At 42.1% G+C, this 24,145-nt stretch overlaps 1 protein-coding gene across 1 annotated transcript; it reads left to right on the top strand.

Moving 5' to 3' along the window:
* Positions 1-1,171: 1,171 nt before the first annotated feature.
* Positions 1,172-23,864, top strand: LOC110503709 (mitogen-activated protein kinase kinase kinase kinase 5). The gene is made up of 31 exons (XM_021582184.3): positions 1,172-1,558; positions 9,650-9,707; positions 10,611-10,701; positions 10,865-10,929; positions 11,669-11,724; positions 11,856-11,903; positions 12,201-12,243; positions 12,355-12,427; positions 12,534-12,665; positions 12,994-13,056; positions 13,193-13,274; positions 14,387-14,503; positions 14,770-14,851; positions 14,986-15,038; positions 15,513-15,574; positions 15,746-15,790; positions 15,908-15,928; positions 18,415-18,460; positions 19,163-19,322; positions 19,525-19,625; positions 19,705-19,746; positions 20,059-20,214; positions 20,538-20,598; positions 20,752-20,854; positions 21,125-21,183; positions 21,376-21,479; positions 21,812-21,989; positions 22,119-22,187; positions 22,349-22,441; positions 22,564-22,687; positions 22,780-23,864. Exons 1-31 carry the CDS (start codon positions 1,451-1,453, stop codon positions 22,874-22,876), a joined length of 2,592 nt encoding a protein of 863 aa, XP_021437859.1. The 5' UTR covers positions 1,172-1,450; the 3' UTR covers positions 22,877-23,864.
* Positions 23,865-24,145: the final 281 nt, after the last annotated feature.

A 24,145-nucleotide genomic window follows, 5' to 3' on the forward strand; every position in this document is an offset into this window, starting at 1 on the left:
CACAACTAACGCCAAATAGTCTAATTTCAAACCTGATCATCAGCCGTACTATCCCATAGGCCTTAATTGCCCTTTCGTTATTTTAATGAAGGTTATCTGTGGTTGCTTTCTATATGCCTATGGCAAACACCAGTGGGTGTTTGTGTGCTATGGCCTTTGACAGACACACTTTGGGCTTTCTTGTATGCTCAGACACGCGCACACACTTCCACACACATCATCATACGCTGCTGCTACTCTGTTCTTTATTTTACTCATATTATGATCTATCCTGATGCATAGTCACTTAACCCTGCCTTTGTGGACATATCTACCTCAAATACCCTGCACAGTGATCTGGTACTGGTACTTCCTGTATATAGCTCCACAGTGATCTGGTACTGGTACTTCCTGTATATAGCTCCACAGTGATCTGGTACTGGTACTTCCTGTATATAGCTCCACAGTGATCTGGTACTGATACTTCCTGTATATAGCTCCATTCTTGTGTATTTTATTCCTCTTGTGTTAATTATTATGATTTTTAACTCTGCATAGTTGGGGAGGGCTCAGGGCTCGTAACTAAGCATTTCACAGTCAAGTCTACACCCGTTGTATTTGGCGCATGTGACAACATTTGATTTGACAATATTATGCGATAAAGCCTGCTGTCATTCTAACAACAGTATGTGCATATTATTGTACAATGTTTTTAGTGCTCTCAGCAGGTCCAGAAAAGGTTTTCTCTCTTTTGATTTCTTACTCATTTCTTATCACCAATACTGGAGCAATGTGATGCCTTTGACTTATGTCCTTTGGTAGTCAGTGAGTCAGAGAATTCAATCAATATTCAATCAGTATGCGTCAGAATGTTTTTTTCAAGTTTCCTCATTGGAAGTAATATTTTAGATAATGAACGCTACCACTCTGAAGCATGGCAAATAATGGTTTAATGTTTAACACTGTTCTTGTTTCTCATGTGTATCGACATGCTACTGTTGCTCTACAGGAAGTCAGGCCATTATAAATGGCTCCAAACGAGAGCAGTGTTGCAGATTTGTAGCTCACACCTCTGCAGGCTTGCCCAAGTGACAAGAAAGAACCCACACAGAAAACCGAGTAGCGCAGCTGCACGCACGCACGCACGCACGCACACACACACACACACACACACACACACACACACACAAATAATGTAAAACAGCCAATGGTGAAACTAAGTCTCATTCCCTCTCTCTCTCTCTCTCTCTCTGTCTCTCTCTCTTTCTCTCTTTCATACACTCATACCTTCACAGACATACACCCAACAGGAAATAAAACCAGAGTAAATGTAAATGAGGGGGGTTTAAGTGGGGAGTGAAGAAGGAAGGTGAGAGAGAGTGTGGTGTGGTGTTTGTTCGCCTCAGCCGGAACAGCAGTCAGTGGAGGGAGTTTGCGTCTGTGTGTGTGTTTGTGCCATGCCCCAGGAGTAATGGACTCCCAGAACCGGGCTGCACTGGACATCTCCACCCGGAACCCCCAGGAGGACTTTGAGATTCTGCTCCGGGTCGGTGGAGGCACCTATGGCGAAGTTTACAAGGTCAGAGATTAAAACAACTCACAGCCAGGACATTTTCAGAGAGTTTTATGCTACCTTGTTGTTGTGCTTTTAACTTTTTTTGTCATGCGTCTAATGGTGGCCTGTGTTTCGAATGTCAATAGTCTGATTAACAGTAACATTTTCCCATTTAAGATTGTATTTGTGGGGGCAGGCAATGGTTTGATTTCATGTAGGCCTAAATCATGTCTCAAGTAAATTAACCTTGTTGGATTATTTCATTCACATTCTCAGGGAATTTAGACTTCGATTTTTTTGTAATTCCTGTTAAGTGGTTTTAGAAAAATAGATTTTAGATTAACTTTTTTTCATATACAGGTTTCCTTTGTCTCTTCATCTTTCACTTTTGGTTAATGAATATGGCCCTTTGTATTACATTAAAGCACACTTCAATCACTCTTGCTTTATCTCAGTTCTGTTTCCTCAAATAGTGAAAGATTGGCTCATAGCTCACCAGGGAAAAGAGGTTGATCTGTTGTCTTTCTTCAGGTAACTAAGTCCTATACTCTTACCATGAGGTCAGTTGTGTTTACCTCTCACAGCTCAACCCCAGCCAGTTACACTGTGGCTTTGTATGTAGCAGTTTTGTTCATGGGCAGAATGTCTTCTCTGTCAGTAACTGTGTTGGAACAAGACAAACTCTCACAGCTCTGGAGAATTCACCGTCCTAAAGACACATTTATTGTGACCACATTAGATACACAATGTGTTCACCTTGAATCAGGAGAGGTGCGTAAAGGATGTGACCAGTAAGTGAGTTGGAACATCACATCCATTAAAACAAATACAGAATCTTAATCATTGATATGCATGGATGTTGGGAGGCAATATCAAACTGTATCCTGCAGTACCACTTGTTTTCTACAAGTTGCAAGGACACATTCTATTTCTTGAGTAAGTCATATTATCGCCAGTCACAGAACTTTGCAGAAATGCAGTGTGCTTTGCACCTGTTTGAACACCACATGATGAGTGTGCTATTCTGCACCAGCCCTGATCATTTCATTCAGTTGCTACGTGCCTTCTCTGTGCTGGACGCTAATGCTACAGTATAGGAACATTTGGTGCAAATTGTGTATCTTATGTGGAATGTATACCCCTTTCCAGGATCCTGATACACTCTACAATGTCAATAATGGTATTGTAGAAAAATGACAAAGATTTTACAATATCATGAGTGGCCTTACTGAACGAGCATAGGCAGAGTATGCCAGCTGCTGTGTTCAGGAGCTTGCCCACTGTACATCTGACTGATGCAAAGTCTGAGGGATATGGAGCTCACTTCCTCTCCAGAGAGAAACGGAGGCCATCGATAGATTCTGCTCTATTTTCACAGTACTTTGCATTTTTTCAACAACTTATGGTAGCAATGTCTGCAAACAGTTTTTTTCTGCAAAGTGAATAAATACACATTCAAAGCACTGAAGCCACAAGGGCTTTCACAATAATACACTCACCCACAGGCACATACACACAAGCCGACACACATAGACACACACAAACACACACACTTATTCACTCTCTAAGGCCTATGTGTTGATTCAACAAGCAGACAGAACACTGATGGAGACCTGCAGATGCGGCACTTTGCTTACCCACAGTGTCAAGGAAACAGGCCAGCCTTGAGTGAGCGTTTTGTATTTTTTTAAATTATACCTTTATTTAACTAGCATGTGGGGAAGAGGAAGAACATGTTTGGTTTGCATGCTGTCTACGTTAAGTGTCTGGAGGGGCTGAGGTGGGGGGCGGTCAAGGAAAGAAAAATAAACACCAGAAAAATACCTGGACTTCTGCCAATGTTTGTCAATGTCTCATACAGTGCCTTGCGAAAGTATTCGGCCCCCTTGAACTTTGCGACCTTTTGCCACATTTCAGGCTTCAAACATAAAGATATAAAACTGTATTTTTTTGTGAAGAATCAACAACAAGTGGGACACAATCATGAAGTGGAACGATATTTATTGGATATTTCAAACTTTTTTAACAAATCAAAAACTGAAAAATTGGGCGTGCAAAATTATTCAGCCCCTTTACTTTCAGTGCAGCAAACTCTCTCCAGAAGTTCAGTGAGGATCTCTGAATGATCCAATGTTGACCTAAATGACTAATGATGATAAATACAATCCACCTGTGTGTAATCAAGTCTCCGTATAAATGCACCTGCACTGTGATAGTCTCAGAGGTCCGTTAAAAGCGCAGAGAGCATCATGAAGAACAAGGAACACACCAGGCAGGTCCAAGATACTGTTGTGAAGAAGTTTAAAGCCGGATTTGGATACAAAAAGATTTCCCAAGCTTTAAACATCCCAAGGAGCACTGTGCAAGCGATAATATTGAAATGGAAGGAGTATCAGACCACTGCAAATCTACCAAGACCTGGCTGTCCCTCTAAACTTTCAGCTCATACAAGGAGAAGACTGAGCGGAGATGCAGCCAAGAGGCCCATGATCACTCTGGATGAACTGCAGAGATCTACAGCTGAGGTGGGAGACTCTGTCCATAGGACAACAATCAGTCGTATATTGCACAAATCTGGCCTTTATGGAAGAGTGGCAAGAAGAAAGCCATTTCTATAAGATATCCATAAAAAGTGTTGTTTAAAGTTTGCCACAAGCCACCTGGGAGACACACCAAACATGTGGAAGAAGGTGCTCTGGTCAGATGAAACCAAAATTGAACTTTTTGGCAACAATGCAAAACGTTATGTTTGGCGTAAAAGCAACACAGCTGAACACACCATCCCCACTGTCAAACATGGTGGTGGCAGCATCATGGTTTGGGCCTGCTTTTCTTCAGCAGGGACAGGGAAGATGGTTAAAATTGATGGGAAGATGGATGGAGCCAAATACAGGACCATTCTGGAAGAAAACCTGATGGAGTCTGCAAAAGACCCGAGACTGGGACGGAGATTTGTCTTCCAACAAGACAATGATCCAAAACATAAAGCAAAATCTACAATGGAATGGTTCAAAAATAAACATATCCAGGTGTTAGAATGGCCAAGTCAAAGTCCAGACCTGAATCCAATCGAGAATCTGTGGAAAGAACTGAAAACTGCTGTTCACAAATGCTCTCCATCCAACCTCACTGAGCTCGAGCTGTTTTGCAAGGAGGAATGGGAAAAAATGTCAGTCTCTCGATGTGCAAAACTGATAGAGACATACCCCAAGCGACTTACAGCTGTAATTGCAGCAAAAGGTGGAGCTACAAAGTATTAACTTAAGGGGGCTGAATAATTTTGCACGCCCAATTTTTCAGTTTTTGATTTGTTAAAAAAGTTTGAAATATCCAATAAATGTCGTTCCACTTCATGATTGTGTCCCACTTGTTGTTGATTCTTCACAAAAAAATACAGTTTTATATCTTTATGTTTGAAGCCTGAAATGTGGCAAAAGGTCGCAAAGTTCAAGGGGGCCGAATACTTTCGCAAGGCACTGTATGTTCATTATCGTGGCAAGTTGTTCTTGCTGGGCTACAACATGAAGCTCAGTAATTGAAAGAGCTGTGGGGTTTTATGTGTTTGTAACTTTGTACTTCTGCTTCGGCACGCTGTTCTATGAAAGCAGAATACTTTTTTTTGGGTACACATTTAGCTAAGACTCTTTTTTCAACTTCAACTCCTATCCTCTATCTAGGTTAAAACCATTTCACTTTTTAATAGCACCCGTTTTGATTTGAATTAAACCTTCCAGACATGCAGTATTTGCCCATTGTAGAAGTCGTCATAAAAGTGACTTTTTGGACCTGAATGCCAAAACATTCAAGAATAAAGGTGCTCAAAGTTGACCTATTTTGTATACCCCACCATACCATGAGACAGTGATCACTGGAAAAGATAAACAGTTGAGATTTATTTCATTTAAAAGCTTATGAACAGGTTTGTCAAACGGTTTTGTAATTCCTTGATAAAAACTGTTTTTATAACAATTTAATATTTTGATAACCTTAAATGTAAATGATCTAAAAAAAACATGTACATCTTTTTTTTTCTTCTTCTCATATTTGCATATGTTGTAGCTTAGATCCTGTTTAACATCATCTGAGGTGTTTGTGTTGTGCCCGCCATCAGTTGAGGCACAACATGCTCCTGAATACAGGGTAGGTGTCAAGTTTTGGCTGATAAATGTACTAAAATGGGAATAAAATAGAAATGTCTACTTTCAAATGGTACCACAAAGATGGTTGGAGGTCCACACATCATAGAATACAGTTTTTTAAAAATGTTATATACTTACGTCAATCCTCCATAGGAAAGTATTGAAATCCTAGAAATATAGATGATAGAATAGACATTTAAGTTGACATTCGACCATGGGTGGACCAGCGGCCATCTTTGTGGTAGTAATTAGAAGTAGAAATGTAAATTCTATTTAAATGTCAATGGTGGACCAGCTAAATTGCAGTGGTCTGAAGGGGTAGGTCCATTCTATGAAACATTTTTTCAATGATTGAAATTATACCCACCCTGTATTCAAGAGCATGTTGTTTCTCAACCGATGGTGGGATCAACAAAAAAAACCTCAGATGATGTATGGTAGGGTTTTAGCTACTACATATGGAAATATGAAACAAATCTGAGTTCATGTGTTTTTCGATAATTGACACTAAACGAAAATGTATGTCATAATCTTAATTGAAAAAAACATTTTCCAAGAAGTTCTAAAATAGTTTGACAACCTTGTTAGTAAGCTTTTAAATGACATAAAATTCCACCGTTTATCTTTTCCAGTGATGAAGACATGGATGACTCATAGTATGGTGGGGTATGCCAAATTTGAGCACCTCTATCTCCTGAATGTTTTGGAACTCAGGTCCAAAAAGTATCTTTCTGACCACTTCTTCCATGGGCAAACATGTATGGATACTTTCAAAAAGTGGTTCAATTCAAATGGATTTACCCTCTATGGAAGTAGACTTGTTTTGTTTGTAAGCAGGGATCCTACTGATGTGACATTCAGAAGAACTACTTACACAATCTCAAGTTCTCGATGCAATACAATTTATCCCACAGGCTCAAATGCATTGACTCGTCATGTACCAAACTAAAAAGGACAGGATAAGGTTGAGTTTCCAATAAAATGCACTGACATGCTGTACCAGGTGCAATCTTTGGCAACAGGCCAGAAAGTGAAAATAAAGAAGTGAGAGAGTCATTGGTATTTATAGTATCTACACTTCACGAGAAATAGTGTGTGTATGGGTGTGTCTGTGTGTGTGTGTGTGTGTGTGTGTGTGTGTGTGTGTGTGTGTGTGTGTGTGTGTGTGTGTGTGTGTGTGTGTGTGTGTGTGTGGACTTGTGTGGACGTGTTTAACTAGACTTGTAGAAGTCCCCACAAGAATAGTAAACAAAAAAAATTGAACCAACTGGGGACATTTTGTTGGTCCCCACAAGGTCAAATGCTATTTCTAGGAAGTTGAGGGTTAACGTTAGAATTATGTTAGGGTTAGAATTAGGTTTAGGGTTAGGGTTAGGAGCTAGGGTTAGTTTTAGAGTTAGGAGCTAGGGTTAAGGTTTTTGGGTTAGGGTTAGGCTTAAGGTTAGGGTTAGGGGTTAATGAAAATAGGATTTTGAATGGAACTGAATTGTATGTCCCCACGAGGTTAGCTGCTCAAGACTTACACTGTAATGGTAAATGGTGACACGTGACCTTTAAGAGTGTCCCTGTGTTTGAACTTTCTGAACTCATAACATAACTTCCTCCCAGTGGTACTTCACAAAGTAGAACCTCTTACTTTTTGTTTGGCTGAATTCTTTCTTTTACTCCTCCGCCCAAAACATCTTCTGCATTCGCCTATTTTTATAGATTTAATTTGAGGGATCATAAGTCACTCATCATTATCGACTGCTGCGCTTCTTAAGACATTTATCCTCTATGAGTATAAGAGCTGGTGAGTGTCTGCATCTGTGTGGTGTCAATCTGTCAATAATGTCAGTGACGTCACCATGGAAACGGCCTGACTTCGATCACAATGTTTCCAGTGGTCTGTGAGAGGAGCACTGTTTGTTTTGTGGCTTTCCTTCAGTGACCATCTCTCTCCACTCAACCCAGCCCCCCGCCAGCTAACCCCGCCCTATTGTCTGCCTACTTTCCACTGTGCACACCCAGGGGCTTCAGTTGAAGTCGGAAGTTTACATACACTTAGGTTGGAGTCATTAAAACTTGTTTTTCAACCACTCCACAAATTTCTATAGTTTGTTAACAAACTAAAGTTTTGGCAACTCGTTTAGGACATCTACCTTTTGCATGACACAAGTAATTTTTCCAACAATTGTTTACAGACAGATTATTTTACTTATAATTCACTGTATCACAATGCCAGTGGGTCAGAAGTTTACATACACTACGTTGACTGTGCCTTTTAAACAGCTTGGAAAAATCCAGAAAATGATGTCATGGCTTTAGAAGCTTCTGATAGGCTAATTGACATAATTTGAGTCAATTGGAGGTGGACCTGTGGATGTATTTCAAGGCCTACCTTCAAACTCACTGCCTCTTTGCTTGACATCATGGGAAAATCAAAAGAAATCAGCCAAGACCTCAGAAAAAACTGTAGACCTCCACAAGTCTGGTTCATCCTTGTGATCAATTTCCAAATGCCTGAAGGTACCACGTTCATCTGTACAATCAATAGTACGCAAGTATAAACACCATGGGACCATGCAGCCGTCATACCGCTCAGAAAGGAGACGCGTTCTGTCTCCTAGAGATTAACGTACTTTGGTGTGAAAAGTGCAAATCAATCCCAGAACAACAGCAAATGACCTTGTGAAGATGCTGGAGGAAACGGGTACAAAAGTATCTATATCCACAGTAAAATGAGTCCTATATCGACATAACCTGAAAGGCCGCTCAGCAAGGAAGAAGCCACTGCTCCTAAACTGCCATAAAAAGGCCAGACTGCGGTTTGCAACTGCACATGGGAACAAAGATCTTACTTTTTGCAGAAATGTCCTCTGGTCTGACAAAACCAAAATAGAACTGTTTGGCCATAATGACCATCGTTATGTTTGGAGGAAAAAGAGGGAGGCTTGCAAGCCAAGGAACACCATCCCAACCGTGAAGCACGGGGGTGGCAACATCATGTTGTGGGGGTGCTTTGCTGCAGGAGGGACTGATGCACTTCACAAAATAGATGGCATCATGAGGTGGGGAAATTATGTGGATATATTGAAGCAACATCTCAAGACATCAGTCAGGAAGTTAAAGCTTGGTCTTCCCATTTGTTGTGGCAAAATGGCTTAAGGACAACAAAGTCAAGGTATTGAAGTGGCCATCACTAAGCCCTGACCTCAATCCTATAGAGAATTTGTGGGCAGAACTGAAAAAGTGTGTGCGAGCAAGGAGGTCTACAATCCTGACTCAGTTACACCAGCTCTGTCAGGAGGAATGGGCCCAAATTCACCCAACTTATTGTGTTAAGCTTGTGGAAGGCTACCCGAAATATTTGACCCAAGTTAAACAATTTAAAGGCAATGCTCCCAAATACTAATTTAGTGTATGTAAACTTCTGACCCACTGAGAATGTGATGAAAGAAATAAAAGCTGACATAAATCATTCTCTCTACTATTATTCTAACATTTCACATTCTTAAAATACAGTGGTGATCCTAACTGACCTAAGAGAGAGCATTTTTACTACAATTAAATGTCAGTAATTATGAAAAAATGAGTTTAAATGTATTTGGCTAAGGTGTATGTAAACTTCTGACTTCAACTGTATGTTTAGTGTTGTTGTGTCAACCAACAATCAAGGGCTCTCATTGGTGTTCTCTAGTGTATGTCGGGTGTGTGATTGGGCAGTGCTGAAGTAAATAGGACAGTCTGGACTGTCCTGTTAGGTGTTTCCTCACAGCGGACCACAGATCTTTTTAGCACAGTAAACAAAACAGTGAACGCCACAGAAAAGCTACACCATATCAACTCTCAACAGATAATGAACACAGTTTTTCAATGGAAAGTAATTGTCGCATAAACTCATTGACCCAACATGATCTGTCCTGAGGTCAGTGAATCAGGTTATACTCCCCTTCCATAACAAGTCCACTGACTGATGCAGCTGTCTGTTACTCAGGCTCGGAACAAGCAGAACGGGGAGCTGGCGGCCATCAAGGTCATCAAGATGGAGCCAGGTAAAATAACCCCCCTCTATTACTACAGATACTGGAGACCACACATGGGCTCAAATCAATTATTTATATATACACTAGATGACTGATAGGGGGTGCTGTGTTGAAGCCACCATGCCTCCATCTTGGTACTCCTCCACCGGTGTAAAAAATGTTTTGGAATCTATAGAAATACATTTATTAATGTCTATATTCATTTTGCCGTGTTTATTCTATTACAGACACCTTATTGCATACTTTAAATTATATTATGTGAGCTAAACATACAAATTAAAAAATATCTATATATATTTTTTATCCTTAAAGTATGATTTTTTGAGATTACTAATGTTACTGTCCCCACTACAACAACAAAAAAATACTTAAATACATGTAATTTTGTCCTTGAAACATTTAATTGAAATACTGTAGAATTCCATTCATTCCTATGGAAGACAGCACCTACTGGGGAGTGCCAAGATGGCCGACCGGTGGCTTCGAAGCCTCTCAATGGCCAATACATAGCATCAGTAATCCAGGGTTTATATACATCATTGGTTCAAATACTATTTCATATCTTTCAAATACTTGGAGCGTTTGCTGTAACCTGTCTGGAGTATCAGGTGGGTGGAGTTTGGTCATTCTAGACATTTATGTTTGTTCCATTACAACCGGCAAGTTTAATTGAGCACAAATATAGTATTTGAAATGATTTCAAGTAGTATTTGAATCCAGGTCTGAAAGAAACAAACCTTTCAATCCACATTGGTATCAGATTTCCGAGGTAATGCCGTTATTACCGTTCCACAAAAAGAATTGGTTACAAACCAAGATGATGTTGTGGTGCTATATTGTGACATCATCTGGCATCCATATACATTGCAGTGTGGAACGTGATATAAAATGATATAACCTTTTCCCACACAGAGGAGGACTTCTCAGTAATCCAGCAGGAGATCGTCATAGTGAAAAGCTGCAAGCACCGCAACATTGTGGCCTACTATGGCAGCTATATACGGTGAGTGGGCACTGAGCAGGCCCTGCCACACACAGCCACATATCATACTCTAGTTGGAATGGGATGATACAGACTAACTGGGAATATTATCAGTTGTGATCATGATAAAGTTACTGGAAATATAAACCTTTAATATGACAGAACCGTCCGTGTGTGTTTCCAGGGCCAACACGCTGTCGATCTGCATGGAGTTCTGTGGAGGAGGCTCTCTCCAGGATGTCTACCATGGTGTGTGTGTGCGTGTGTGTCAGCTTAGGTTGATTTGTGATGTATTAACTGAGAAAACTCTGAGGAGGAAGGTGAAATTGTTAGACTAACAGAAGGTGAGAGGTGATCTACAGTATGTGTGGATGAAAGAGACATAAAGCTGTTTGATCAGGCTTTGACTACAGATCAGTCTCACAACCAGCAGGGTTTACTCTGTGAAGTACCTCTGGCAGGAAGTTTTGTCACGTTAGGACGTGCACAAAGTTCAAACACAGCAACACTCTTAAAGGTCACCTACACTCTTGTAAAAAAAAAAGGTGCTATCTATAACCTAAAAGGGTTCTTCAGCTGTCCCCGTAGGAGGACCTTTTGAAGACTATTTTGGGCTCCATGTAGAACCCTTTCTACAGAGAGTTCTACATGGAACCAAAAAGGGTTATCCTATGAGGACAGCCGAAGATCCCTTTTGGAACACTTTTTTTCTAAGAGTGTATCACCATTTACCATTACGCTGAAAAAAACCCTCCGCCCAAAACATCTTCTGCATTCGTCGATTTTCATAGATTTAATTTGAGTGATCATAAATTACTCATCATTATTGACTGCTGTGCTTCTTGTGACATTTGTCACGTTGTCCTCCAGAGTAATGTGTGTGGGTGTGTGTGTGTGTGGGGGCGAACTGGAGCAGATTACGATCTACAACTGTAACAGAGTTTATAAAACAGTGTCCTACTTTACACCCTCTCTCCTCTCCCTCTAGTGACCGGACCTCTCTCTGAGCTTCAGATTGCATTTGTCTGCAGGGAGATGTTGCAGGTTAGACCACTCATATCACACATTACAATATAGCATGGATAACATGTTACTTGGCTGTTTTAGGTAATAGTTTTGATATCTCCAGCTTTGATATATCAACACGTAACAGTGTACTAACTGTCTACCTGCAGGGTCTGGATTACTTACATGGCCAGAAGAAGATTCACAGAGACATAAAGGTGAGATGACCAGGGTTGACTCCCTAATCTGCTGGGATGAGTCATGCCTCTATAACGGGTATGAATGGCCCATGGGGGCAGGAGCCTATCTCCTGTTTCAGTAGCATGAGTCAACTTGATGTACTAGTACACCTCCTAGACAGGACGCTAGTCTGTCGCTAAGGGCCGTTCTGGCTGAGACAAGGCTTGCTTTAAGTTATGATGCAATGTTTGTTGTGTTTTCATGCTGTCCAGACAGCATATACTGTACACATTGCTCTGTCGTGATGGCTTTTGTCTCTTCTTCCTGTTGTCCAGGGTGCCAACATCCTCCTGAACGACCTTGGAGAGGTGAAGCTAGGTGTGTGACTGTGAAGCCCTAGTACACTCATCAGGAAGTAAATAATGACACCGAAATTATACATTTTCTGTCCTCACATTAAACAAGTGACGTATTTATCTGGCTGTTTAGCGGACTTTGGGATTTCGGCACAGATCACGGCTACTCTGGCACGGCGGATGTCCTTCATCGGGACTCCTTACTGGTGAGGTTGAAGGTCAAATGAGTCTCCTCCCTTTGGCTCTTCTTGAGGTTGTATCTGATGTCAGATGGTCTTGATGTTGATGGTAGCGGTTGCCCGTGTCTTCCAGGATGGCGCCAGAGGTGGCTGCCGTGGCGATAAAGGGGGGTTACAACGAGCTGTGTGACGTGTGGTCTGTAGGAATCACTGCTATCGAGCTGGCTGAGCTGCAGCCCCCATTGTTCGATGTGCACCCACTAAGGTAATCACACACCCACAAATCATTCCTCTCATACACACACACACACACAACATTCTTTCTTACATTCACACTCCCCGCAGAAAGAATAAAGACGTTCCTCTTTCTACACCTTCTTATGTTCCAGTTGTATGTACATTCATGCCTGACCTTTATGCACATGCCGTTTACCCACTTTTTTACATTTCATTTCACCTTTATTTAAACAGGTAAGTCCATTAAGAACTCATTCTTAGTTACAATGTCGACCTGTGATGACACACACCCACAAAAACACACACACAGACAGACAGACACACAAACCTCACATCAAAGTCTTGTCTTTTCTCAGGGTGCTGTTCCTCATGTCCAAAAGTGGCTACCAACCTCCTAAACTAAAGGAAAAGGCCAAATGGTATGCAGTAAAACCATTACTATCCACCTGGGCTGTGGCAATGATACCTGTATTCTTTAATTCCGTCAATTAATCTACAGTCTGTAATATGCAGTTGGTTAAAACAACAGTATCTCTTCCACCACTTTCATGTTAGGTCCTCGATTTTCTATAACTTTGTCAAGGCAATGCTGATCAGGAACACTAAGAAGAGACCCAGTGCCTCAAAGATGCTGACAGTGAGTAAACCTCAAGAAACACAGAGAATGTCTCTCTTCTCTGCTCGATCTCACTCACTCACCCACCGGTTCTCTTTCTCCTTCCCTCACTTTTCTTCTAATGCACTAGCTGCAATAGTGAAAGTGGGCAGTAAGATCACAGGAGTGCAGCAGAGTAGTCCGTCTGACCTGTACAACAGAGAAGGGTTGAGAAAGGAAGAATCCATCCTGTCTGACTGCTCCCACCCCCTACAACATGAGTTCCAGGTCCTACCTTCTGGCTCCCAGTTTAGATCCCCCGCTGTTAAGACTAACAGGTCCAAGCACTCCTTCACCCTTATGGCCATTGCCCTTTTCAATACCGGGAAGAGAAGGAGGTAGGCTAGGGATGATGATGATGATGTTGAGGATGACGACCGTAATATGTTGTTGATGATGGTGGTGTTGACGTTGATGATGTTTTTTTTGTTTTTGCCGGCACGTTGTTGATATATTGTTGACTAGATGATCTGAAAATGCACTAAGCACTTTACTTATTAGGTGACTTTGGCTTGCTATACTTTTGTGCTGCTGCTAATGTCAATCACTAGTAGGCCTATTGTATACACTCAGTATACCAAACATTAAGAATATGGTATTGATATTGAGTTGCACTCCTTTTTGCGCTCAGAACAGCCTCAATTATTTAGGGAAAGGTGTCGAAAGAGTTCCACAGGGATGCTGGCCCATGTTGACTCCAATGCTTCCCACAGTTGTATCAAGTTGGCTGCGTTGCAATTCATGCCACAAGCCCTAAAAATCCTTCTTTAACCTGTCTCCTCCCCTTCATCTACACTGATTGAAGTGGATTTAACAATTTACATCAATAAGGGATCATAGCTTTCACGTGGATTCACCTGGTCAGCCTATGTACACACAGTGTATATGTCTATTGATGGCTGCCCTATGACTTCATGTACTAGCCCACAAATAAAGTTGAAACTTGGGCTCATCTATTCATCTCTTGTAATCACTGTACGCCTTTTTCTCTCCTTGATACCCCCCCCCCCCTCTCTTGCTCTCTCTTTCTTTCTCTCCCTATCTCTCTATGTCTCTCTCTCTCTCTGTCTCTCTGTTTCTCTCTCTTCCTGCAGCACCTGTTTCTGACCCAGCCGTGTCTGAGACAGGATCTGATCTTGGATCTGCTGGAGAAGCTGCGTCACCCTGAGAAACTGAAGCCCTCGCTGCCATCTGAGGAGGAAGATGTGGAGGTCAGAGCATCACACACATACCCTGCACAATCAAACACACACACACAAACACTGCCATCTGAGGAGGAAGACGTGGAGGTCAGAGCATCACACACATACCCTGCACAATCAAACACACACACACAAACACTGTATCATATAGTAATATATTTTGTATACACAATACACATGAATGATACGTATCAATAAACATGATCACACATTGTAAAAGACATGTAAAATGTAAGAATGCAGTACTCATGGCTATATGGTGATATCTCCTATAGGTTGTGGTACCCGGCTCCCTGAGAAGGATCTACTCCATTAACAGACACAACCAGGCAGAGAGAACCAACTCTGACATCAGCTGTGAGATAGATATATATATATAATTATTATTTTCCTTTGTGAACCTGTCCAGGAAATGTACTCGGTTGTATAGATGTGCGACTAATCACTGGATTTGTGTGTGTGTGTGTGTGTGTGTGTGTGTGTGTTATCAGTGGAGCAGCTCTACACCAGGAGGCCAGTAAAGACAGCCTCACCAGAAGCAATGGTAAGTGTGTGTGTGTGTGTATGAGTGTATATGAGTGTATGTGGGCAGTGGTGTAAAAAGTACTCAATTTACGTACTTGAGTAAAGATACCTTAATAGAAGGTTACTCAAGTAAAAGTGAAAGTCAGCCAGTAAAATACTACTCGAGTTAAGTAGTACTTTAAAGTATTTTTTTACTTAATACATTGCATATAAAAACTTGAGCTAGCGCACACCCAGAATAATAGTTTGTGTGGAGGTGCTGACTAACGGCGAATAAACTATAAACTATCAAAATAAAGGAATCTCCCAGCAATTTATTATACATGGAGTGTGTGACTTTCTCTCTTTTGATAGTTTATACTTAAATCTTTACACCACTGTACCTGTGGTGTATCCATGCCTGTGTACCATTGTGCTTCCTTGTGTGGATACAAATGTAGGCCTGCGTATCTTATTGATCTGAGTCTTCTGTCATTGTCTTTCTGTACTTCAGGTACGGTCTACAGTGCAGTGGCACACACTGGGATCCACTGGCAGCGACAAGAGCCTAATTAGGTATGGGGATTACTGCTCAGCAAACCAATAACACACTGACTGATGTCTCCTTCATCTCCAAGTCTTCCACTTACAGGACAAATTATCCTATGGGTAATAAGAAGACCACTATTGACTACCGATCTTATCTGGCACTGTGTTGATCTCCTTCCCTTTCTCTCTTCCCCATAGAGACCAATGCATGGACTCAGATGATGACTATGATGACGTGGACATGTAATCCCAACGCACACTTGACTATTCATTCATTAGTTTATTGAAATATCTTCAGTTGTACATTTATCTGAGCTGTTTGACAACCCTCTCTCCCTTCTCTCTATCTTCTGTCCACAGTCCGACCGTCTGCACCAGAAGGTAAGCAAGCCTACTGAGACTTACTTCAACCATTCAGTCTCATCTGTATTTCTGAGCCCATATTCACACAGTCCCAAAGTAGGAGTGCTGATGGATCAGCACCACCTCTCTTATCCATTATGATAAAACTGATCCTAGATTAGCACTCCTACTCTGAGACACTTTAGTGAATACAGGTCCGGATGTACACTCTTAGAAAGAAGGGTTCATCAAAGGGTTCTCCTAGGACAAATAACCTTTTTTTCTGAGTGTACTGTATTTCTCAGTTGGGATGGAGAGGATGGACTTCGCTCAACATCATTGTCTTTACCATGGTTAAGTTCTGAACAAATGGAGTAAAAACTCAAAGACAACTAGTACAAAGCTCAAACCAAGTTTATTCACCCACTGGGACAAACAGCGGTCTTATACACATGTCGCGCTTCACATATCACTGTTGTTGACAACACACATAACAAAAATGATTCACAATTGTCTCCCTATTTCCGTATAATCTGTCACAGTTCCCCTCCCCAATAGGGCATAAACCAACCTCTCTCCTTATTGCTACTGCTAAGACACACAAATCATGTTCAAACAACGTTTGAATATCTTGGATGGGGCTCTCATCCAGAACTTATAGGCAACCTTTTAACACCATCCACATTCCCACTCACTGACAATGTTTCATCAGCACAGATATTCTCAGATATCTCCTATTCTCCATGGTATGCATTTCTGTCCTTTGTCCTTCTAGATGGGCTACTTCTCTACAACCTTTCGTACTAGTACACAAGCATGACAATTTATCCATACACACGCACACTCTACGGCCTCATGGCCACCACGGCTGGGACTTTCGTCCCAACTACGGATCTTGCAGGAGAACAACCCCACTAGGGACCTATCCTTACGCAACCTACCCTACAGTGTAGTGTCACCCACGGATCTCGAGGAGAACCAGCTCCACTCGGGACCTATCCTTACGCAACCTACCCTACACTGTAGTGTCACCCACGGATCTCGAGGAGAACCAGCTCCACTCGGGACCTATCCTTACGGAACCTACCATACACTGTAGTGTCACCCACGGATCTCGAGGAGAACCAGCTCCACTCGGGACCTATCCTTACGGAACCTACCCTACACTGTAGTGTCACCCCCGGATCTCGAGGAGAACCAGCTCCACTCGGGACCTATCCTTACGGAACCTACCCTACACTGTAGTGTCACCCACGGATCTCGAGGAGAACCAGCTCCACTCGGGACCTATCCTTACGGAACCTACCCTACATCAAATACATCATTACACAATGAGCCTACTGATTAAACTCATGCTTTCTAGGTCCGTATCCTATAATTGGTTCAGCCTACGACTCTCATCTTCCCAAGATGTCAGAATGAATGGTAAAAGGTATAGGAACTGTGCCTACCTTGTTTTTGGTGCCGGCTCCTGTTTCACTGATTCGGACTCTCTAGTTCGACTGTAAATCGTGGTGAATCCTGCCGACAACGCCAACTGTTATGTTCTGAACAAACAGAGTAAAAACTCACGGACAACTAGTAAAAAACTCAAAGCAAGTTTATTCACCCACTGGGTCAAAACAGCTGCAAAGACATGATTACACAAGCACATATATTTATAACCCCCTACTAGGAGTCAACTCCTTGCACATCGAGACAGCCCTCTGTTGCCAGTCAGTGTTACGAAATGTAATTTTTTTAAATTGTATATAACTGCCTTAATGTTGCCGGACCCCAGGAAGAGTAACAAAGCAGCAGCTAATGGGGATCCTTAATAAATACAAACACAAATGGGACAAAATAGACAGGGTTGGCATAGAATGTTGACAACATGTAAACTATATTTTAGTCTCCAAATGTTTATTGAAAACATAAATACATTTGCACAATGAACACTTGATGTCTCTCAAATACATCGTTACAGTTGTTGGTTAGCTAGCTAGCGAATTTTTGCCAACCCTTAGGAAAAAAGATTGTGGTCAGAGTGCAGTATAACTGCAGTACGCTACAAATACTGTGTCCAAAATAACACCGTTTTATTTTGCAGTGTAACTGCAGTTACAGTACAGTATAACTGCAGTTCAACTGCAGTGTACGTTATTCTGCAATTACTGCGTCCAAAATATCACAGTGGACTGCAGTTACTGCACTTTTACTGCAGTTTCACAACTGCAATTTTTTTGTTGTACTGGATATTAGCATGGACATGTCATCAGTCAAAACACCTCAAAACAAGACATGGTATCAATAACAAGATACAAAGAGCTGAAATGAGCCGCCAACGATACCCCACATGGCAGCTTCTTGTAATTGTTGCTAGCTAGCTGACCGTTCAGAATGATAACAACGCCCAACTTCTGGACATTTTCGTGACATTGTCAGCCGACCGGTCTATATAAGAGCTGCATGGGAAAATAGATCCGAAGATTTGGATGAAAACAACAATCTGAAACACTGAACTATTTCTGTTTCTCCCTGAACAGTGTAACAATCCCACGAGATGACATCCCACCCCCACTCCCTCCTAAGGTAAACAAACACTACATTTTCTATACTATGGCCATTCGTTACCTCTACATATCCCATGTGTCTATGAATATGGTGTTGACATAGCCTACAGCATAAAGTTGATTAAAGCCACAATTCCAGTGCTTCATATTACTACGTAGTGGTGGAAAAAGTACCCCATTGTCATACTTGAGTAAAAGTAAAGCTACCTTAATAGAAAATTACTCAAGTAAAAGGCATCCGTTAAAATACTACTTCAGTAAAAGTCTAAAAGTTAAATATACTTAAGTATCAAACGTAAAAGTAGAAATCATTCAAAATTCCTTACAGTAAGCAAACGACAGCACCATTTTCATGTTTTTTTAAAAATTTACGGATGGCCAAGGGCACACTCTAACACTCAGATATAATTTACAAACTAATAATTTGTGTTTAGTGAGTCCGCTAGATCAGAGGCAGTAGAGATGACTAGGGTTGTTCTCTTGATAAGTGTGTGAATTGGACCATTTTCCTGTCCTGCTAAGCATTCAAAATGTAACGAGTACTTTTGGGAGTCAGGTAAAATGTATTGAGTAAAAAGTTTTTTAGGAATGTAGTGAAGTAAAAGTAAAAGTTGGCCAAAATATAAATAGTAAAGTATTGTACAGATACCCCCCAAAAACTACATAAGTAGTACTTTAAAGTATTTTTACTTAAGTACTTTACACCACTGTGCCCACACAGCCCAAAGTTTGTCACAGTTCAGAGGAGATTGTAACAGGAGAGGACGAACGTGGCCAGACACTTCACTCCCTCTACGTCCCCTCGCCCCTCCTCCGGACCTCTAGTGCCACCCACACACGCCCCGTCCCCCGTCCGCGCTCCCAGCGAAACGTCAACTCCGGTGAGTGTCAGCTCCACACTTATCCCTATTTGTTACCTACAGTTACCGTTATAGGATCTTAATTTGATAGCCCTGTTGTCCCTTCTGAATTGTATACTGTACCATATACAGTGAATGACCTTTGACCTATGACATTTACCCTGAAGCACATCTTCTCCATGCTCTCTAATGTACAGTAACAACATGATTGTGTCCCCTGTAGACCCTGTTTCCTTCCCATTACACATAACAGACAGACCAGCGGACCTCCAACCACCTGAGTTGCCCCCCAAGAAAGACAGGAGAAGGAGACAGCCCCCCCAGGTATGGATGGGACCAGGAAGTAAATCAGCATTTCATTCCAATATGCATGTTTAGAGTATGTGTCTGTTTTCTGTTGCAGGATCCAGTTGAATGTGCCAGCCCTGTGCTGAAGAAACCTCCAGTAAGTTTGTCCACCAGTCTCACGAGTATGTCGCTCTACATCTTACGACAGTTACTGTAACTCTGTATTGATGCACTGAGACGTACTCACACCTTTATCTGGAACACTATACACACACTACGAACAATGACAGTGACTCCTGGGCCAATGTTTATAAAGAGTCTCAGACTAGCAGTACTGATCTAGGATATGTTTCGTTTCGTTTATCATAATGATTCTGATGATATGGACACGGGGTACCTGAACCTAGATCAGCTCTCCTACACGGAAACAGTTCATGACTATGGGTCCTGTTCTCCACCTCGTCTCTAGGTGTACTTTAAGAAAGTATTCCATGGCTGTCCGTTGAAAGTGAATTGTTCAACGTCGTGGGACCATCCGACAACTAAAGACCACCACCTGATCCTGGGAGCAGACGAGGGGATCTACACCCTCAACCTGAACAGCTCAGAGGCCACCATGGAGCTGGTGAGAATCTGCTCTAATGTCTTTCTATGTCTGCAGTGAGGCTAGATCTGGTCCCGTGTTGAACGTGTCCTAACGCCCTGGACCAGAGCTACAGTGAGGCTAGATCTGGTCCCGTGTTGAACGTGTTCTAAGACCCTGGACCAGAGCTACAGTGAGGCTAAACGTATTGTTTGAGAGACTAAGCTCATGCTACAGTATGACTGTACAATTCAGTAAAATGGATGTTATAGCTGCAGTATTGCATTTTGCTTTGATATTGCTTGTAATCTCTACCTAACTTGAAAACCATTGAAATGTTCTCATTGCCCGACTCTCTCCTGCAGCTCTATCCAGGAAAGTGCAGCTGGGTTTACACCATTAGTAATGTCCTCATGTCAATATCAGGTGAGATCTGCAAACCATAGACATTCTACAATACTAACATCTGTCAAATAAATAGACTGAAATATATGTGTGTGTGTGTGTGTGTGTGTGTGTGTGTGTGTGTGTGTGTGTGTGTGTGTGTGTGTGTGTGTGTGTGTGTGTGTTCATCCACAGGTAAGTCATCCCAGCTCCATTCTCACTTACTGAAGGAGCTGTGTGAGCAGGCCCGAAAGGAGCAGCGAATGGTGGCCTTGCCAACCCACAGACTATTGCCTAGGTAACCCTACAACTCATTGCCATACGCTAGTGCTGCCCTCTTATTCATCAGTGAACACCGTAGCAAAGCCTTTCCCAACAGAAAAGCCTAACAAGCATTTCTTATTCTTATTTCGTATTAAGTTCAGTAGTAGTCCCACCCCTGTTTCGGCCTGTTTCCTTCCGCTTTGTTCCTAGTGAATACAACCCTGGTGTTTGTTGTTGATTATAACAATGTCTCCCCCTGTAGTTAGTATTACATATCAACATACATTTTCTTTCTTATTTGCAGGAAGTTTTCTGTGTCATGTAAGATACCGGACACCAAAGGCTGCAAGACCTGCTCAGTGGGTGAGAAAAGAGAAGTTGAGAAGTTCTGTTTAGCTTGATAACTAAAGGGTTCAGGCGGTTTGGTCACTGAACTTCAGTTGTAACACGAGTGGGTTTGAAGTCAACGTTGATTTAGATCAATGTGTCTGCTAAATGACTGTTATACTAGAATGCTGAGGTCCTCTTCTGTCCCCCCCCCCTTGCTCTGTGCAGCCAGTAATGTGCAGCAGGGCTGTGTGTTCCTGTGCTGTGCCCTGGAGACCAGTGTGGTGCTCCTGCAGTGGTACGAGCCCATGCATAAGTTCATGCTCATCAAAGTGAGTAAACACAGGTCTGACACACCCCCCTGACTACCTCCCTGACTACTTCTCTGACTACTTCTCTGACTACTTCTCTGACTACTACCCTGACTACCTCCCTGACTACTTCCCTGACTACTTACCTGACTACTTTCCTGACTACTTTCCTGACTACTCTCCTGACTACTCCTCTGACTACTTTCCTGACTACTTCCCTGACTACTTCTCTGACTACTTTCCTGACTACTTCTCTGACTACCTCCCTGACTACTTCCCTGACTACTCCTCTGACTACTTCCCTGACTACTTCCCTGACTACTTCGCTGACTATGTGTATTTGTCTCATGCAGCACTTTGACTTCCCCCTGCCCAGTCCCCTGCGTGTGTTTGAGATGATGGTGGCACCGCAGCAGGAGTACCCTCTAGTGTGTATTGGGGTACACAGGGGTCCCAGTCCTGAGCAGCCCATTAAACTGGACAACATGAACCTCAACTCCAACACCTCTTGGTTCACCAACACTGGCTTAGGTACTATGAACTGAACACATCCCAGAGCATGCTTGTTTCTATGAACATACTGTCCAATGGAATTGTGAGCTTTGTTCTTAGTTTGGACCAATCTTAAAGTTGTGTTGTAACTGTGTGTTTGTGTTCCAGAGAGCCGGTGTCCTGACACAGTGCAGGTGAACCAGCTGGACTGTAACACTCTGCTGGTGCTCATTGAGAGTAAGTCATGTTGTTAACGTCACCATCCACATGAAGAGTAGGCTAGTTACAGACAAAGTCTGTTTTAACCCCTGAATGACGTTGTCTCTATCAATCTATATGAGGAAAATGAAATGTGTAGGAAGGGCTAATGTGTGTGTACCTCTCTCGCCTTTGAATAGATTCAGTACATATTGTGGACCTGGAGGGGGTGCAGAGGAGCCACCGGATAATTCAAGCTGAGACTACTTTCACTTTTGATGTGGAAGCTGTAGGTAAGAGGGGAGGAGGAGAGGAACATGGTCATCATGATAAATCATTGTGAGGTTTGAGGGGTGTGGGGGGGTATTGGGAGACAGAGGGCCTAATGCACATTCTCTCCGTCTGTCCGGTTCAGTGTATTTTGAGAACACTCTGCTGGCTGTGTGGCGTCATGGCTGGCAGAGGAGAGGAGAGGGCCCATACGTACTGCAGGAGATCACAGACCCCAAGAAGACTTTCCGTCTAGTGGGATCAGACCGGTATGTGTGCCTGTATAGTTCCATGGGATACACACTCACACACACAATCAAGTAAATATTGTTTTGATTAACACATTAATAACCCCCTGCAGGATAGTTGTCATGGAGACAAGGCAGAGTGAGGACAATTCGGGGCTCTGTAACCTGTACATCCTGGAGATTGCGGAGAACTATGTCCCAGTACCTTGAGAACTCTAGCACATGGGACCAATCTCAAGGTAGCTAGCACCACTGTGAACACTCCAAGCAGCAGCCATAGCACTGTGTCCATGCCCAAAAACACTGCTGTGCTGCTGGTTTAAAGGAGCACAGACAGAATTCATCCCTCACAATCTAGGAGCAGATGGAGTGCTTCCACTGCCAGCCCACACAGGCAGTGTGCCCAGACACACATGTGCATTCATTCTTCCACAAATACCTATTTATCCTGTAACAGTACTACAGTACTTGACCTCTGCTGCAACCTGGTCTCAGAGCATTTCGTATTATTCTGAATGTGAATCAGATTATTCTGTATGTGAATCAGAGACACTCCGTTTGGTATGATATGTTATGTTTCGTACGGTATGTATTAATTTATGGATTTCCATCACCCATTTCATATGTTACGAATTACAATTCATATTATATGTTATGAATTTCCAAATGTATAATGTGTTACGAATTTGCGAAAATTTACAATATGTAGCGCATTTGCAAAATGTATGATATGTTACGAATTCTAACTAGGTGGCGAACATTAGCTAGCTTGCTAACGTTAGCTAGGCTAGGGGTTAAGGTTAGGGTTATGGGAAGGGTTAGCTAACGTGCTAAATGGTTGCAAAGTAGCTCAAAAGTAGTAAATTGTTGAAAAGTTGCTAATTAGCTAAAATGTCAAAGTTGTCTGAGATGATATTTGAAATCGCAACCTTTGTATTGATAGATGTTCAGGTTATAAGCCTACCCATCCACCCCACTTTCGCTTTTGCCTTATGTAACAATCTGTTTTATGTAACCATACCAAACTTAACATGGCATACTAATTTGAGTGTCCCGGAATTAAGTTTACTATATTACGTCAACTCTGAGACCAAACCGTCCTTTTTCATCGTCAGGCTCACAGACACAAATGGGCTCACAGACACACTTCCCATCACAATCTATCCAAATAAATGGGGAACATTACCCAATAAAGATCTTCCAAGTCTGATTTATTTTTCATAATCCTGTAATGTCAACAAGTGGCCAAATGGTTTTACAGTGCATTAAAGTGTTTTTGGAGTGCCATAAAGTTGAATTGCCCATACACACTATTCTGAATGGAGCTCCCATCTCTCTGAGGTCTACGCAGACTGCACTGAAGGCCTCCTTCAATTTGTGAGTTGTCCTGATAATGTTATCCGGAGGTTGCTGCAAACTGATGAAAAACCTAGTCAAAACCCTAGTTGAATATTATTTGCTAGTTCATGATGGTCAGCC

Source organism: Oncorhynchus mykiss, chromosome 24, assembly GCF_057628025.1.
Source record: "Oncorhynchus mykiss isolate SJ-2025 chromosome 24, ASM5762802v1, whole genome shotgun sequence".
In the NCBI taxonomy this organism is placed as follows: domain Eukaryota; kingdom Metazoa; phylum Chordata; class Actinopteri; order Salmoniformes; family Salmonidae; genus Oncorhynchus; species Oncorhynchus mykiss.

Bases quoted from the DNA above. Each gene is read 5' to 3' on its own strand.
- LOC110503709 (XM_021582184.3), top strand. From the start codon at position 1,451: ATGGACTCCCAGAACCGGGCTGCACTGGACATCTCCACCCGGAACCCC. The intron at 12,244-12,354 runs GTGTGTGACTGT...CTGGCTGTTTAG, and splicing joins CCTTGGAGAGGTGAAGCTAG to CGGACTTTGGGATTTCGGCA. The intron at 19,323-19,524 runs GTGAGTGTCAGC...TGTCCCCTGTAG, and splicing joins CCAGCGAAACGTCAACTCCG to ACCCTGTTTCCTTCCCATTA.